Source organism: Convolutriloba macropyga, unplaced genomic scaffold, assembly GCF_964194025.1.
Source record: "Convolutriloba macropyga unplaced genomic scaffold, txConMacr16.3 SCAFFOLD_1473, whole genome shotgun sequence".
Classification (NCBI taxonomy): domain Eukaryota; kingdom Metazoa; phylum Xenacoelomorpha; order Acoela; family Convolutidae; genus Convolutriloba; species Convolutriloba macropyga.
The window spans coordinates 13,486-31,704 of record NW_027452594.1 but is presented as its reverse complement, the minus strand read 5'-3'; the positions used below and the strand labels follow the sequence as shown (position 1 = coordinate 31,704).

At 34.5% G+C, this 18,219-nt stretch overlaps 1 protein-coding gene across 1 annotated transcript in view; it reads left to right on the top strand.

The window, feature by feature from the left end:
- Positions 1–18,219, top strand: part of LOC142357644 (dynein axonemal heavy chain 6-like) — a gene marked incomplete at both ends in the record, with an annotated part of 41,626 nt that overhangs the window by 13,437 nt on the left and 9,970 nt on the right. The window contains 11 exons of the mRNA XM_075409199.1: positions 701–794; positions 893–1,080; positions 1,636–1,827; positions 3,961–4,080; positions 4,484–4,577; positions 4,889–5,066; positions 5,920–6,038; positions 7,389–7,768; positions 8,375–8,568; positions 10,606–10,708; positions 11,168–11,386. Coding sequence (XP_075265314.1) covers positions 701–794; positions 893–1,080; positions 1,636–1,827; positions 3,961–4,080; positions 4,484–4,577; positions 4,889–5,066; positions 5,920–6,038; positions 7,389–7,768; positions 8,375–8,568; positions 10,606–10,708; positions 11,168–11,386 — 1,881 coding nt within the window. The remainder of the gene's footprint in view (positions 1–700; positions 795–892; positions 1,081–1,635; positions 1,828–3,960; positions 4,081–4,483; positions 4,578–4,888; positions 5,067–5,919; positions 6,039–7,388; positions 7,769–8,374; positions 8,569–10,605; positions 10,709–11,167; positions 11,387–18,219) is intronic.

Below are 18,219 nucleotides of genomic sequence, written 5' to 3'. Positions count from 1 at the left end.
CTAATAGCTGTTGAATAAAGTGCAAAAAAAAGGGTTTTTCATAACGCACTCTTTATTTCAATTGATTTGATGGAAGTTTTGAGTAGAATGAGCTTGGAGCTTAAAGTTTCATTAAAAAAACCATTTAAGTCCATTTTTTATCCTTTATTTGTTGAAAATGACTGATTCAAAACTTTGCATAGCGCCTAATAGCTGTTGTTTTTTTCCTAACGCACTCTTTATTTCAATTGATTTGATGGAGGTTTTGAGTAGAAAGAGCTTGGAGCTTAAAGTTTCATTAAAAAAACCATTTAAGTCCAATTTTTATCCTTTATTTGTTGCAAATGACTGATTCAAAACTTTGCATAGCGCCTAATAGCTGTTGAATAAAGTGCCAAAAAAGGTTTTTTCCCTAACGCACTCTTTATTTCAATTGATTTTTTGGAAGTTTTGAGTAGAATGAGCTTGGAGCTTAAAGTTCCATTAAAAAACCATTCGTTGTACCAAATTGCAATGAAAAGAAGTTATGTGTATAACAAATAAGATGAGATCGCTGTATAAGCACACATCTTTCGCGCTGTAGAAGTAGTCGCGCAATTTTGTACTGAAACTCAGGTTACTGTATTGTTTTGTTGAGCAAATCACTCTTAGTTCTCTAAAACGTTCGGAAAACCCAAAAAATTATATCGGTGTCGGTTACTAATGCTGGTGTATGTTTTAGAAAGTGGCTCAAGACGAAGCCCGTGAACATGGGATTGAACCTGCAAAACTAATGCACGGGGAATTTGACTTCTCCCGGCGACGGAAAGAAAACAGTTCGTATTTACTACGCTTTAAATGACTGCTTTCTTAATTGCGGATTGCTTTAAAATCATTCACTGGCCATTTTTTGTTTGTTTGTTTGTCATTTTAGCTTCGCCGTATACTGAGTTAGCAGTGTGGAAACACATTCTACGTCGCCTGTCCAAATTCCTTCGACTGGTTGACAACCAGATGCTGGACATGTTGCAGAGACTGGTCATCAATGCTACCAGTCACCTCTGGCATCACGTAGATGGAGGTCTTGAGAATGTCCGACGGCGCATGATACAAGCAGCCGAAGTTGGTTCCATTTCTTATAAGAATTGGGAACCTGAATATTTGTTTCTCTTTTCTGCTATTATCGTAGTGACTATGATTTTAAATTTCAAGCTGCGTTTTAGTATTTTAAAAGGGGTTCTGCTAAGTTCGATTGTGAACAAAGGACGTCGAAACATCCCCAGTGTCTAGCTATTTGTGATTAATTCTAGTTAACCATACGCGAAAGTTTCAAAATTCTGAGCGTTGATGAGTTCTCAGGTTTCAATTGGGTAGTTAATTTGGATCCCCCCCCCCCCCCCCCAGTTACAGAGCACGTGCCAATACATAGTAAATCATTATGTAAAAATATGGCACGTGCGTCTGGGGGTGCAATTAATATGCACCCACTAAGCTGGGGGGGGGGGGCACAAACGGAAAAGATCCGCTAAGTTTTTATAGTAAATTTGATTCGTTGAAATGAAAGTGAAGTGAACTGTTGTCATTGGCGCTTTAATTGGATCAACAGAACATCAATGATTGCCACTACTTTAATTAAAATCAAAAGTCAAAATTGAATCGCCTTTTTATTTTTTCAAGGATGAGAAGAAACTAAAAGAAGAGGAAGAATTTAAACCCCGATTGAGGTCAGGAGGGTTTAAGAGGTCTCTGGGTCCAGATGATTTCCAGAGCAACCATGACAACCAGAATAACAAGAAAGAATATGTCGTTCCAAAGTACGACTTCAATGCATTCAAAATACCCAAAAAGACAGTAGTCGATATTGATGAGGTAAGAATTGTAGCCGACTGCAATTCAAGGGTTGAATATTCATTATCAGATGAACTGTTTAATCTTTACTATCAACTTGTCTGTTTTTACAATGATTTTTTGTGTACTTAGATTTTTAATTGGTCCACTGATTTCAGTGGCTGGCCATAAAAACTATGCAAAACTTAAGTTCGCGCTAACATATTAAGTGATATAGTTTTGCTTGCGTGGAAACTTATGTTTATAACGTTTGAATCTACACCTAGGCAAATTATTAATCCGAAATTAAAATGTTATTTGACGACAAAAATATTCTAAGTTTTCACACAGCTGACATCCCAAATGAAGTGTTATTCGTGATTGTTTCGCCAAGGAATTATATTATGGTTATTGATTGCTCTCGGACGAAGTTTGAAGTACAGTTACTGTAGTCCTTTTCATGCAAAATTTTTGCGGGACCGTTTTTACCTTTTCTAAATTTCTTTGCTCTCTTGAGCGATTTAGGTTGACTTTTCTTTTTCAAAAACCGGATACACTGGTAAATCCCGAGAGCTTTAAGTGTCTGAACTCACTTAGAGGTTTATTGGGCTCTAAGTTTACTGAGGCTGCTTCGTAAAAGTTCAAGCCCCCCGCACCTCTTTCTGTTACCCCCTTCAACGCAATGCGTCTGGGCCTACGCTTACGCTGGCTAGAACCACACGAACATACCCATTGTCGGTTATGTTTCAATTTGCTCTTTCAATTACATTGACTCACTTTTAAGAGTTATTCAATTGTAAGTGTCCAATTCCATTATTGTTTTTCTGAACTGAAAAGTGATAACTTTCTTCTAATTGAAGCATGATTTTTTAGTTTTACCGAAAAACTATCAGAATGTATAATAAATGATCTTTGACTGCTCTTATCTCTCATAATTGTTTAATTTTTAGTTACCTGAAGTTGGTAGTGTAGTTTTATGACGTTACAATCAGCAATCTTTCTCTTTGCAAATTGGCGTTGGCTATTTTCAACTGAAGAGAGATCTTTAAATAAGAAAATTGAAGTTGAGGGATGATTTTTTTTTACCTTTTTTTGAATTCAATTATACAATTTTGAAAACCTGCATTTATTTTAAACCAATTGAAGGCAGATTTTTGCTGAACGTTTTTGTTTGGAAGTTGAAAATTAATGACCGAAAATTGTTGTCGGTTTTCTTTAATTGAAAGAACTAGATAACAGTGCCAATCAATGAAATATCTAAGTTTTGATTTTTTATATAAATTAATTTTGATTTGTTAAAAATAGGCTGTAAACATTTGGTGAACCACTTAAGCTTAACTTTTGCGAAGAAAATGACATGTTTCAAGTTTTGATCCCGTTTTGAATGAGTTTTTCAGTGATACTGCTTTTGTATCTGTCAGCAAAAGATATCAATCAGTGGAGTTTGGCTTCACGGAAAAAATATTTGAGGGGCGTTATGAAGTTCCTAATCTCCATCTCATGGCGGGTGGGAACAAAAAGAACAATCACTTAATTTTCTGTCTTCATAAATGAATTACCCTATTGCCTTCAAAGTTATCAAAGTTTCTAAGAGTATACTGCTAACTGGCATTATCATTAAACGTACTGTCCTGGTTTTGGAATTCCTTCAAACAAATGTTTGAGAATTCATGAACGCGGTCATTGGCAAAATGAAATGAAAAGGGATAGACCGATAAAATTCTGTCATTAAGTCATAGTGCGTTAGGTTATTCAAGTGCATTAGAGTGACTGATAGCTGGTATTAGTTTTATTCTTAATGGCCATCAGTATAGAAGCTGAATTGACTATAGTTGTGTAATCTAACTGAAACTGCTTACAAAATAAGATCACAAAGCCTGCAGTTCGAAAAGAACACTTTTGTTGCTTTCAACACTTTTACCCCCATATTATATTCACCAACTTTCAAAAATAATATTGGATAGAAAAAATTTGACGAACGAAAACAAATATTAGACGTCATAAGCAGGAAAATTTGGTAAAAAAAGCGATGCAACATATCTATACTTTAACTATTCTCACAAAATCTATTCCACCTGGCTTCTTGGAAAATTGATATTTCCTGCGGTTGCAAAACTATGAAACTGGATTTCTGATTCTGTATTTTGGGTACAAATCTAATATATTACTTTTCAGATTCTGGGCTCGATAATAAAGAAGGAAAAAGAGGACGAATTGCCTGAGCCCCTGTTCAATGTGAGACTGCAACTGAATGTCACTCCCCTCAGAACTGTCAGCTCTAAACTAGTCAAAAGTGTCAGTTTTACACACTACCTTTTTTAACGGACTTGTTCAGAAACCTGTACATACTCCTCCCCCTAACATCTGACCCCATCAAATCTTATAAATGAAATTTTGACATCCTATGTATGGTTTAGAATAGTTGCAATCGCTAGTGCTTGCTTTTTAATGGGCTGTAAAAGTCAATAAGGATCCAATTCAGAAAGCGCACATTATTCCATCTTGCGCAGGTTTGTAAAAAGAGGTTTTGTTTCAGCGTCTTGAGAGAATCTAGAAACTACACTAGACTTATTTTGTTCATAAGTCGCTTTTTCCTTGTTGACAGTTTTGCGAGGTTTAAAACTGTTTTTCGAGGTTTAACTTTCTGAACTTATTGAATTTTTTTATATCTTGAATTGCCTGCTGTTGTGATGTTTAGAAAAGTTCAATGGCTCCAACTGCGAGTGGCTTCGACTCAAGACAGGACTTTGCCTCTAAGCTTCGAGTTCCATCACATGTCACTTTTCACGATGGTACGAGACTTTCTCTTAATCATATTTGATAGTAATTTCAAGATCTCAATCTCAAACACAATGTACACCCTATGAAAAAAGCTCTCTTGTATCATAGTTTAACGTTTTGAGGGAGGGGTTTGGGTTCAATTACAGCTGCGCTTGTGAAGAGGGTGTTGAATTTGACATTATTCGAACAACAATTTGAAACCATCATAAGTTTAATCTCCACTCGAAACTAATCTGGCTCTCAGATTCATTTTTATTGCCTTATTTCCCTTGTTTCTTTTCAAAATATCACTGGTGTATAAGGTCACTTTTTTCGTTCCAAGAGGACAATCAAATAGATTCCGAAAACAACCCTGATGAGGTGCCCTACGACCCCAATCAGCCCTCAGTCACACCAGGGGACGATGACAGAGGTACAGTGATGTCTGAAGACAACGAGAGTGTCGTGTCTGAACAAAGCAGTATTGGGGCCAGTTCGTCAGCGGGAGGAACTCTAATTGGGTAATTTGACCTCTGAATTTTTTGTTTTGTTTTGTTAGTGGACGATAAATTAGTTGCATAAATCAATTCGGAAGAAATCGTCTTCTTTTTGCCCCGATCAGTTATGACCATAAATTTTGTATGAATCTTTTTAAAAAAGTATATGCTAATTGTACTTGCTAATGCTTATTTCATTCACCGTTTATAAGGATTATTATCAATGTAAAAATACTTAGTCAATTGGTTTATGCTGGCTTGTAAAAACAAAAGTTGTTCCGAGGAAGGGGGATTGAAAAAATCTGAATTTTGTGAAAGTTTGAAAACTGTACTTCGTTTTAGCCGAAACCCGTGAGTTAGCTTAATGGCGATTGTTGTATTTTATTAGTGCTTCATTTTTCAGGGTTTTATCATTGTGTGAATAAAATTGGCGTATGTTCATTTGTTGTTTTAGTGATTAATAGAGAACAAAAAAATGATCAGGCTAAAACTTATTGAATACATTTCAAATAGTGTTCAGGTCAAATGCTAAAACTAAAAGGCATTCTGAGATTAATTGAAAATAGTTTTCATAGTGTAACGTACATACGATATTTAAATCTGTCGCAGTTCTTTCGATCAATTGAGTACTTGCCAATGAAAAATAAGATCTTTCTTGCGATGTCGAACGGATTAACATCTATGCATCGTGCAAGTGTTTCTCAAATCCTAGAACTGATAATTATCTGTTGAGATTTATAAATTATACATCAATACAAAGTAAATCATTATGTAAAGTTGCACTTTTGTTTGGGATTGTAAAGATTGTGCACCCACCACTTGGGGCAAATTGGGAGGGCGGCAAAAGAGCTAACGGTCACCAAAAACTTTGTTTCAGGTACTTCGGTCGCTTCAAAGAGTCCCAACAAGGGGAAGTTTACACCAGTCTTTTTCCCTCTCTGCAGGACTTCAAGGACAACATTGTCACGTGTTTCAATCTGTTCGAGTCAACTGTCGGTATGAAATCTTTCTGCTTCTGTTACTGATAGTAATTATATTGCGTTTATGTTTATGCGTGACGGTATTAGTTCTGTTGTAATGTTTTTTATTGCTTTGCATGATAATTTTTTTTTTAATTTTTTTCAAAAAAATATATGAGAACTATATGCTAGCCCCAGTTTTTTCTTCAGACCATTTTCGACTTCTTTGAGGGCATCCAAGAGCAACATATATCGTATCGTTTTGAAGTTCTTTGCTCCTAAATTTTTACTAAAGAGAAAGTTCAAAAAATCATTCTGAAAAAATTCTCGGGCATTTTTTTTCATCTTTTTAACATCCTAGAATCAATATTTTATCCTTGCCATTAGTTTGGTCTTTATGTGCTCATATTTTCTGAGAAAAGTCGAAGAAAACTAAAACATGGCTGCATGAAGCCAAAAAAGACCGGTGAAAATGCTGTCACAGTTAAAAAGAAATCTATTTTGAGAGAGCGGCGGAAACTGCCAAACAATGAGCGTCTCCGTTACCCCTTAAAAGGATCGGCAAGCAGTTCTTCTGAAAAATGAAAAGTTTTTCGATTTTCTCTTCTGAAAGTTTTTCGATTTTCTCTTCTGAAAGTTTTTCGATTTTCACTTCTGAAAGTTTTTCGATTTTCACTTCTGAAAGTTTTTCGATTTTCACTTCTGAATTGGTTATAAAAAACGAGTCATCTGATCCATATCCACAAAAATATGTCAAGATTTTAGTAAAGTTGCTTTTTGGTTGTGTCCAGGTCAATATCTATTCCTCCACGCCATTTTCTTTAATATTTTGTGTGGGCTTCTGATGAAATTGCAAATTAGTTATGAAAACGTTGAATGTTATTTCTAACAACTAGAACTGATAAAGCGGAGTCAATTTTATATATGTCAAAATAATTTTCTTCGGAAATTTTATCAGAATTTCAGAGGAAAACATGCTTCGTTGCTACATACTAAGTATTTTGCTAAATGTCCGGCTGTTATAGGAAAAGATTATGTGACAATATAGCTTCTGACTGAAAGTTATGAACTGTAAATTTTGTCTTTTTCCTTTTGACTGTGTCGTAAATTCTGCTAATCTTTTGCCTCCCTTAATACTAATCAACTTTTTTTAAAAGAAGGCAACCGAACAAATGACTTTGTGCTCACTTTCTAAGTTTGTACAACTCCTCAAATTATAACCAGATAACTTTGAAATTGGCAGTAATGCCTTCAAAAAACGCTTGGGCAATGTGGGTCTGAATTTTCTTTTGTTTTTTGTTGAGGCGATTTTGTGTCCCAACCAAATTTTGTCAGTAAGAAACTATAATTATATACGGGATGCATTTTTACATATATGTGATTTTAGGCCAGGTCTGTTCTCTGCTACGCGAACCAGAACTCAAACTATTTTACGAGCAGCCCAAGGTCATTATGACAAACAAGTCCCCAGCATCACCAAAACGCCAGAGCAAGGAGTCCAAAAGCGTGGCAAAACAAAGCAAAAAATCCTTACGCTTGGGGTCAGCCTCGAACCCGCGCCTCTCGGGTGGAGTCAGAAGTTCGTCTCCGTCACCTTCGCCTTCTCCGATGATGTTCCTTGATGAAGACGACATGGCGATGCTTAATTTGCGGCCATGGCCTGACCTTGATTTGGTTTTTGGGTTGGACAATTGGTACCAAGATAACATTGACAAGTTGATCACTCTGTTCAACGATCTCTTCGAAGAAATCGATGAATATTCTGTTGTGAGTTGCACTGTTTTAAAATTCAGCCCTTTTTTTTAAAAAAAAACTTTTTTTGTTACCAAATTTACAAGGTGTTTGAATGCCCAACATAAGGCTTGTAATCAGTTTTTGTATTTGAATTGCTTTCAATTGTAGATTTCGCAAAATTTTGAAAATTTTTCAGATAATTGCGACGTTTACCTGTTGCTTGATCAGAAAGTTCAGCTTTATTGAGTAAAATGTTAAGAAAAGGTAACAAAGAACGAAATGTATCGATTTGATGATTTTTCATACTGGGTAAGGTACATAAACTTTAATATTGATTTGATTTTAGTCAAATCCTTTACGGATCTTTCTGAAGATCCACACAGATATTAATGAATTTTTCTTGGATAGGGTTTGATTAGATCTCATAATTTTGAACGATGTATTTTAATTAAAAAGAATTCAAATAGTTTAGTTTCACTTATTTTTATTGTTTGCGAAGTCAACTACTTCCGTCATGTTTTGGTGATGATTATAAATGCTTCCTTCTTGTCGGTTGTCTTCTAAACTAAAAGTCACTGTGTCCTTGACAACATGAATTCTGCTCAAGATCTAAAATATCTCATTATTGTGTCATTTAAGCAATTTGATCAGTTCTGCGACATGGTCAACAAGTCCCGTCGAGTAGACGTCGACTACTCTATGAAGCAGAAAGAGTGGCTTCCCGAGGATTTCTTTCACGTGTTGTCAACCCACACAGAACACAGAAAGCTCATGAATGCGATGCCTCTGCTGAAATTTGTGGGAATGTTGAAAGTCGACACGGAACACTTTAGGTAAGCTCATGATCTGTAGCAATAGTTCAAACACAAGAATTCTAGATAGTTTTTTTTTCACAAATAATGAATTGCAAGCAATTGATTTGAAAATTAACCAGACTGAAAATTCAAAAAAAAAACGTATCTTTAGGCTATAAGGTTTTGGAAAGTTACTGAACCACTTCAACCATAGCTATTTTCAGCTTTCCGTTTCAGACAAATTTGCTTTTAAGGTTTCAGTTTTTTTCTTAGTTAATAGCCGCCCGCATATTCTCAGCTGGCTATCATAGCTGCCATAGTTTTTATGACTCGAAGAGGAGTAGTGGTGGAACATCTTTTTTTGATCAGTATTTTTGGAGTGAATTTGAAACACGAAGTGAATTGCGTGAAAACAAAGTGTTTAGGTCCAATCGCTGAAAACCTGACGAGCAGAGAGACAAGATTGCTTTTCTGTTCATGTAGTTTTTTCAGAGAGCGAGAGAAGTAGGTGTAAAAAATTTTTGCTAAGCGAGTGAAATTTTTCGACCACTTGTGGCATTTTTTGTTTCTACTCCAAAATTTACACTCGTTTCGCTCGATTACACATATTTTCGCTCGATTATGTTTACTACTAATTGTGCGTTTTGAAGCTTTTTTGACTATTTGAAGCAGATATTACACTTCTTCATTTATTTTCAGCTATTTTTTTTTACTATTTTTCCTTGTTTCAATCATGTTTAGAAGTTTTTGTATTCCTCGTCAATTTTTATAGCATTTGAGGAGGTCTGTGGTTAAAGTATTAATTATTATTGCAGGTTTTACTCTCTTTCAATTTACTGATGTAATTTTTATTTGTTTTTGTTAATGAAAATTGAGTAAATTTTCGCAAATTGTTGCCGATTGTTGTCTGTGCCTTTTTCTTTTGATTTTATTGATTGATCTAAAAGTTTGCAGCAATTATATTGGTCCTGTGGCTTGTTATGCATTTCTTTGCTTGGCCAATTTTTCATCTGACCCTTTCACCTTTTCGCCCTCAAAAACAGGTCAAGCTCGGAGGGCATTAAGTGGCTGGGCCGCGCTCTATATCTTTACGACTTACTAGTCTCTAGGATGCACTTCACTACAACTGTTTTGAGTAGAAAATTTCATGATGTGAGTGGCGGTTCTTAAAAGTCCCCCGCAGGTCTTAAAAGTATATATAAGGTGCTCTGGGTCTGTGATGATGGATAATTTTCAACTTTGAGTCATTTCTGAAATTCTTCCAGCTATGTTTTTTTTACTTAATCGAATAAAAATTTGTTTCGCTTTACCTTAGTTCACAGCTTGTTCAAGATTTTGCGAGAAATCTTTTTGACTTTTCTAGGCTAGTTTCGTTCATTCTGCTCAGGGCTTTTTCAAACAGAAGTTTCTCAGCATAGCGATCTAATCTCAACAGAGTCATTACCGAAAGACGAATTCTAAAATAGAAACGGTATAAACTCATAATGCCCAATTTTAAGTTCCCACTACTTGAAGATTGCTCTTATTTGTCTTAGTTATCACCTCTAATGCTTATTTTTATGTATACTAACCTTTGTATCCCGTAATTATCAAATAAGAGTGTCTAATTACTGAATGACATCAAAATAGATCGCACTTTCAAATACTTTTTTTTCGCAAAAATCAATTTTTTTATTCATTTTTTCTGTCTTTTCTATCTCGATCGGGCTTATGGAATCAATCAGCGCCGTGTTTTTACATTGCTTAGCAACTCTTCTTTTTCTACGCAGGAAGTGACAGACTGCATTCCAAAAATGGGGTTATAAATCCACTTCTTTACTTTAAAACCTGAATACTATTTTTTCAAAAATATATAGTTGAACAGATATATCGATAGTTATGTGGGTCAGATAGATTCGTTGTTGATCATACATTTTTTGACGCGCTCTATACAAATACTCTCTTCTCTTGCTCTGAAGATTTCCTCTAAAATGAATGGTAAAATTTTTCTTGCCGATTGATGAATGATTTTTGTTAATATTTCCTTTCCTTTTTTCTCACTGTATTTGCTTGCTTCTAAGTTTCCTCTAATTTCAGGGATGTCTGTTTACCCTATCCAATGAAGGTGCTCAATTCAGTTTACCAGAAATTGCCCAAATTGGCCAATCAGAGAAACGAGGACCTCCTCAGCATTGTTAGAGTAAGTTCCAGGAATTGTAGTCTCGCAGATTTTTCGCCTTGGTCGCGACTGCTAATTTGTAATTATACCACTACTCTAAAATTAGTATAACTAATTAAAATAATCTAAAATTAGCATTGACTACTCTAAAATTATAAATCGTTTAGTCAAAGATATCACATGCAACCTTAAGAATAATCCGCTTGTTGTATTCCAATTTCTCTAAAAATTATTTTACAATAATCATGTTTAATCTGACACTTTAACCTTGAAGTTTTAATTCTGAAAATGGGTTTTAAGACTTTGGTTATGTTAACATGCTAACTGACATTCGTGCGAAGTGTAAAGCATTTTGTTTCTCTTTAATGTCAACCCAATGAATTATCAAAAATTCCCCATTAAGTGTGTTCAATGAGACAGTTCAAAACGCATTCAAGAACGAATGCAATTTTTCTCCATAAATTGATCGCTTTGGTTCAGAACTCTAACAACAAACTGGACCACTACCCGGAGAGTGTGGAGGAGTTTGTGGATCACTTGACATTCCTGCAGAAGATCCAGTCTGACATGTCTGCTCTGGAGAAGGAGTTCGGAATCGTCACCAGACTCTTCACCCTCATCAAGGACTTCGAAGTACCCATCAATGCCGAAGACCAGGCTCTCTTCCAGACTCTGGGTCCAAGTTTCCAGAGTTTGAAGGTGAGCTGCACTACGAATCTGTCTGCTTATTTTTTGGATTCATAGATTTTGCTGTTGGACAATGATACTCCTTCATCTCGTTGTTTGTGAAAGACAGCTCGCTGGCCAATTTTCTGACAAAAAGTAGTTATTTCAAGGCGAATCACAAAACTAACGTATTCAAATTAAATTTTTTTAAGATCTAACGTTGGTTTTTAATGTCGGCCAAACTGATTGGATTGATCAACGTTTTCGGAGTTAAACTCCCTAATCAGTGTGAAGTTGTTAGTTGACTTATTGACTTATGGTTGCCCAATAAATGTGGATATTTTGAGGACCATATCAAATTAAGGTCTTACCCAACGAGTGGGGTGACCAATAGAGAAACCTGTTGAACATGCGATTACGTGGAAAGTAATTTTCTCGAATCCATGTCGATCTGCAGCTGATCTCATGAAAAGAATACATACTTAAATCACAATTTGATCTGATTGTAAGGTATTGGTTCCGCGTGGAATTGGTTCTGCGACTAGAATTTTGTTTGTTGACTACGGATTTAGTAATTGAAATTTTGAAACCTTTCACCATGCCAAAAATATCATTTCACGGACTTCTATTACGTGATTAGATTTCATCACATCATGCAGTGACTTAAATGGTTTTCCGATGAAAGTAATGTTTTTATTATTGTAGTGGTTTCCTCCGTTATGAAATTTTTGCGAGAACGTTTCGGTACCTCAAATAAAGTTTTGTTAATGTCATATAAATTCAGCTGTTGCTTTATTGTTGATCAGTTCAAAGTTATACCCAGAAGTTAATATTTATATTGAGTATATTTGAGAAGGAGATGCATTTTTTAAGTATGCCAGCTCAATCTGACAAGGAAAATGATCGAAGGCAAAGATGTCTGCCTGTCAGTTTTTTTTGTGCTAAGTCTCAACGTAATTTTACGATGAGTTTCACCCTATTCACCATTACAGACTAAATGGAAATAAATTAGAACAAGTTCCTTATCGCTTATCTTGTCGAATATGGTGACAAAATTTGTCACCCTATTCCACAAATAAACATGTGGTCATGTTTTCTGTAAATTAAATTTATCAATTTGACATCGATTTTGCTAAAGCGGCACTAATCCATCTTCAAAGCTAGCTGTAATTGCCGCCAAAATCTGATAATTGAATTTCGAATGAAACAATTCTTTTCATATTAGCTGTCCCAAATTTCGCAAATTAATGAAATGAGGAGTATTTTTCACCCTATTGTATAATTACAAAGAGTCTATTCGACCCTCCCTTTTCCCTAATTTAATAGTCGAGGCCTCTAAGAACTTAACAATTGAAACTTCTGTTGGAATTTGAGTTTGAGCAGCTGAGGTAGAAATATGAAGTAATTTTGGATCATTTTTTATACATAGGTATTTTTCAGAAATTATTAATTACTCATCACCTTTCATACATATGGGTTCTTAAGAAAGCATTATTTACTGATCATTTCTCATACAGAGATTTTCAAAAATTAGTAAAGCAATTACTCATTCACCAAATGAACGCCCCGTATACTATACTTTACTCTATACAAGTTTATATTGCCAGCTTAAGTTGGTCTTCGAAGAATTTTAAAATTGTTTTAGCAATTTTATCTGAATCTTTTAAATAATTTTTTAAAGTAATTTTGGCCCATATAAAATTTATTACTTACATTATTAAAACTTTTTGTTTAATTATTTTGCAAAGGATTGTTCTCTTAAATTTATCTTGTATAATCAAATGTAAAGTTTTAAAATACGGAATATGAGGGACAGAAAATAGAATCAATTTCCAACACTTCGTAACCACATTTCATATTTTAAGCCAATGTTACATATTTTAAGATCTTTTGGGGGGAAAGATGGGTGAAATAGACCTAATGGTCTGTCCCAATTTTGTAGGGGTGCTACTATGTAATGGAAAGGTTAATTATAGCTTTAAACCCTTTGATTCTGGAATTTTTCTCGTGTCTGATCTGATAAGATTTGATCAAAAATCTTTATTATGTAACATCTTATCTGGTCTTACACAATAAAAATTTGGCCCTGTGTTAACTTTAATCTTGTACGATCTGATAAGAGACTTATCAGATCTTATAGAATAATAATTCAATTTTGCCGAGTTGTTATCTTATAAGATCTGATAAGTATCTTATCAGACCTTACACGATAAAAGTTTACGTAGGGCAGAATTTTTATCGTGTATGAGATATCTATTTTATCTGATAAGACATGTTTGGATGATTTCAATATAACTGCATAACATAGTCAAATTCCTATGGAATTAAAAAATAATCGGTAAACTAACCAATTCTGAAACAAAAATTCTTCTTCTTTGTCGATTCTATTTTGGCGGCATTTTTATTCTTAGTGTTCATTAGGTAATATGGCTAATCTAAGCAATCCAATATAGTTTTGGTCTTTGAAGAAAATTTTTCAGCCTACATTGATAATCACCGCCTCAGAAAAGACCCCTAACACTCAAATAACTTTTTTCACAATATCTTACAAGTCTCAAAAATTAAAATAAGATAATTTTCTCTTTGTTGCTCTGACACTTAAGTGTTGTATGATGTAGCTTTTTGGCTACTGCTTGAAAGTAACCCTGAATTGTCTTCGATATGAACAACACATGCGATACTTAAAGAAATCTTATCGTAGAGGATCTGATAAAAAAATCTTATCAAAAAGATGAGTCATAGTTTTTCGAATGTTTATCTTACAATATCTTTGTTTTCATCGTGTAAGACCTGATAAATTGTCTTACAAAGTCTTAGTCGGGCGACGCATAATCTTATAAGTACTTCTAAGACAATTATGTAAGAAATTTGTAAGATCTTACACGATAAAAATTCTCAAATGTCAGGGGAAATCAGAGGAAAAAGGATACGGTAGGAATTACTTCACTGTTAAGGTCTAAAGTTACCTAGAAAATTAAGACACAGTAAATAGTAGTTTACCGCTCATATAATTTACAGAAGCAATACACAGTAACAATAATACTCTCCTGTATTTGGTTGCGGAAGCAAGAAGCTGCAGCAAGTAGTTCCATGAGTTACCCGACTTGAGGTTTTTCAAGCCTCTTTCTTTTACTCTGCTTTTTGCATTTGTTTTGTCTGTATGTAACTTCTGACTTGATTGTGAGTAAATCCTATATATTAAATGCATGACAGTTTATAAGGCACCGTGTTTAACGAAAGGCGAAAATGCATGTTTAAGAGGCCTCTGAAGAGCATGTTTAAGAGCTATCGAAGAGCATGTTTAAGAGCTGTTGAGCAGCATGGTTAAGAGGTTAGATTTTGAGAGATCAATGACCAATGACATATTGCTCTCGTAAAAGGTCAATGTCTGAAAAATCGCAGACTGCAAAAGAGTCATTGACTTAAATGCAAAAAGTCATTGACCGAAATACAAAAAGAGTCAATGACCGAAAGGTTTACGCGCAGCAAAAAAAAACGGGGATGCAAGAAAAGTCATTCACCGAAAAATGTCAATTAGAATTAGATCCAAAAAGAGGGTATTTTTGGCCTTCAAATGATTTCTTGTTGTTCCGTTGACAATATGTTGGTTGTCAGCATATGAAGTTAAACTACTCTATTTAAATGCTCTCAAACGAAGTTTGTAGCAATTATTTTAGTCCTGTTGGTCTTTTTCATGCAATTTTTTCTTGACCGATTATTTTTGACACATATGACTTTTTGTCCTTAAAAACGGCATAAACAGGTAGCGCTCACTGGGCTTTAAGTTTCTTTGGAGTCTTTAACTTCTCCTGAACACAAATTTTTGCGATGCTTTAATCGGAACTTTGTACGCAAAATGTATGTGTGAGCGATATGATTTTTTTGAACAATCTTCATTTGTTTTCGGTTTTGCTTGAGCTCTGTCTCTTTCTTTTTTCTGTTTTTTCTTTTCTCTCTTTCCTTTCTCTTTCTTTTCTATATTTTGTTCTATCTTTCTGCTTTTCTGTTGCTTTTCTCTCTTTCTCTTCTGACGTACTGTTCTGTCTTTTGTCTTTCTTCTTTGTCTGTTCTTTTCTGCCTTTCTTTTCTCTTTCGTTTGCTTTTTCGTTTATTCCTTTTCTCTGTCCTTTCTGTATTTTTTTCTTTTGATTTTCTCTTTCTGTTCGCTTCTCTTTCTTTTGAATTTTTTGCTGTCTTCGTTCTATTTCGTTTCTTCTCTCCTTTCTGTTTTTTTTCTCGCCTTTTCTCTTTCTGATCTGTATTTCTTTCCTGTTTTTCTTTTCTCTGTCTTTTTTCCGGTCTTGTTTTGGCTTTTTTATCTCATTTTTAAAATTTTTTGTTCCTCTTTCGTTTCTGTTTTTAGTTTGCCCCGCTCTCTCCTTTTCTCTCTTGCTTTTCTCTCTTTCCTTTCTGTATTTCTTTCCTGTCTTTCTTCTCTTTCGTTTGTGTTTTTCTTTTCTGTTCTTTTATTCTGCCTTTCTTTTTGCTCGTTCCTTTTTCTCCTTCGTTACTGTCTTTATTTTCTTGTTTTTTTTTGTCTTTTTAATAGCCGCACAGCAATAGCTGTGGCGATTTTTAGCCTTCTTTCAGTTTTTTATTTTCGTTGTCAGGATTTTTTACGACCATATGACATCGCAACCACTTCAAATCTGCTTTTTGTTCATTCGTTCATATAATTTTTGCTGAAATGCGTGCGTGGCGTCATTTTTCGTTCTTAGTGGAGCGAGTTTCTTCGTTCAATCGCTGTGATTAATTGTTTGGTCACACTTGACTTATCCCACTCTCAAAAATGACTTCCTCTTTTTGAATTAACTCTTTATTACCTTAAGTCAAAGAGTTAAGGTCAAATGGGTGTTTGTCACTCTAAATGAAGCTTATTTGAGATCAGCTTATAGAGGCAGCAAAAACTCAAGATTTTTAATCAAAATATAACATGTCAGCATTGAATGAAAAGACGATTTTTTGTTGGTCTGTTCTTTTAACTGTTTTTTTAGACTGCAGATCTACGAAGCTATTGCGGCTATCTTCTGGCAATCTGCCAGCTATGTTTGTTTTTCTCTGTCTTGCTTTTCTCTCTGTTCTGTATTTATTTTCTCTCTTGCTTTTCCTTTTTTCTCTTGCTCTTCTCTCTTTCATATCCTTTCCGTCTTTTGTCTCTTTCTTCCCGTTATTCTCTTTTCTGCTTTTCTTTTCTCTTTTATTTCTTTCGATTTTTATGGTTGTCTCTTCTGCCTCTTTTCTGTTTGTTTATTTTGTATTTTACATGTCTTTTCTTTTCCTTTTCTCTTGTTTTTTTTCTGCCATTCTTTTTCTCAATCTTTTTACTTTCGTTCCCCTGTCATTTCTCTTTAGTTTGTCGTTCTTTGCTGTTTCCGTTCTGTTTTTCTTTTCTCTACTGCTTTGCTCTTTCTTTTCTGCTTTTATTTTCTTGTTTAAAAGTTTCTCTTTTTGCTCTTTAGTCTCTTTTTTTGTTTTTTCTGCCTTTTTACTCTTTACGTTTTCTCTTACTTTTTCCTCTTTTTATTTTCTGCCTTTCGTTTTGCTCTTCTGCTTTTCTGTTTTTTTTCTGTCTTTTTCTGCCATTCATTTTTCTTATCCTTTTTCTCTCTTTTGTTTCTCCTTAGCTTCTCTCTTTGTTTCTTGCTTGCTTTTCCGTCCTTTTTGTCTTCCTTTTCTCTTTCTTCTCTGTCTTTTGTTTCTCTCTTTCTTTTCTCTAATTTCTTTCTGTTTGTCTTTTCTGCCTCTTTTTGTTTCTTTTGTCTTTTTCTGTTCTGTCGCTCTCCTTTTCTTCTAATCTTTTTAGTCTGCCTTGCTTTTCTTTGTCTTCTCTATTTTTTCTCTTACCTTTTTGTATTTCGTTTTTGTCTTTCCTCTATTGCTTTTCTCTTTTCTTGGTTTTTTCCTGCCTTTCTTTGTTCGCATTCGTTTTCTCTCCTTCCTGCATCTGTCGTTTCTCTATATTTTCTCGTTCTTTCCTTTTTCCTTTGTGTTTTTTTTCTCTCGCTTGTCTCTGTCTCTTCTGTCTGTCGTTTCTCTCTTGCTTTTCTGTCTTTCCTTTCTCTCTTTTCTCTTGTTTTTCTTTTTCTTTTCTCCCTTGCCTTTCACTTTCCTTTTTCCCAATTCTGTCTCTTTCTTATACCTCTTTCTCTTGTTCTTTTTTCTTTCCTCGTTTGTTTTTCTCTTCCGTCTTTCCTTTCTAGATTTTTTAAATCTATATCTTTCATCTCTTGTTTTTCTCTTTTTCTCTCCTGCTTTTGTCTCTTACTTCTCTCTTGTTTTCTCTTTTCTTTTTTGCTTTTCTCTCTTTTGTCTCTGTTCTGTCTTTCGTTTCTCTTTCATTTCTCTCTTTCGCTTCTCTTTCTTTTCTCTCTTCCTTTTCTCTCCATCTTTTTTTTCTCTACTGTTTCTCTGTTTCTCTTGCTTTGCTTTGTATCTTCTGTCTTTCTTTTGTCTCTTGCTTTTCTCCGTCCTTTTTTTCTTGCTTTTCTCTCTTTCCTTTTTCTCAATTCTGCGTGTTTTGTATCTTTCTTTTACCTCTTTCTCTTGTTCTCTGCTCTTCCTTTCTTTTCTCATTTGTTTCTCTTCTCTTTCCTTTCTGCCTTTTCTACTTCTATCTTTCATCTCTTGTTTTTCTCTTTTTTTCTCCTGCTTTTCTCTTACTTCTCTCTTGCTTTTCTCTTTTCTTTTTTAATTCTCTCTTTCTCTTTCTTTTCTGTCTTTCATTTTTCTCTTTCTTTTCTCTCCTTTTTCTGTCCATCATCTTTTTTTCTTTACTGTTTCTCTCTTTTTTCTCTGGCTTTTCTTTTTTTCCGTTTGTTTTTCTTTTTCTTTTCTCTCTTTCATTTGTCGTTTTTGTCTTTTCTCTT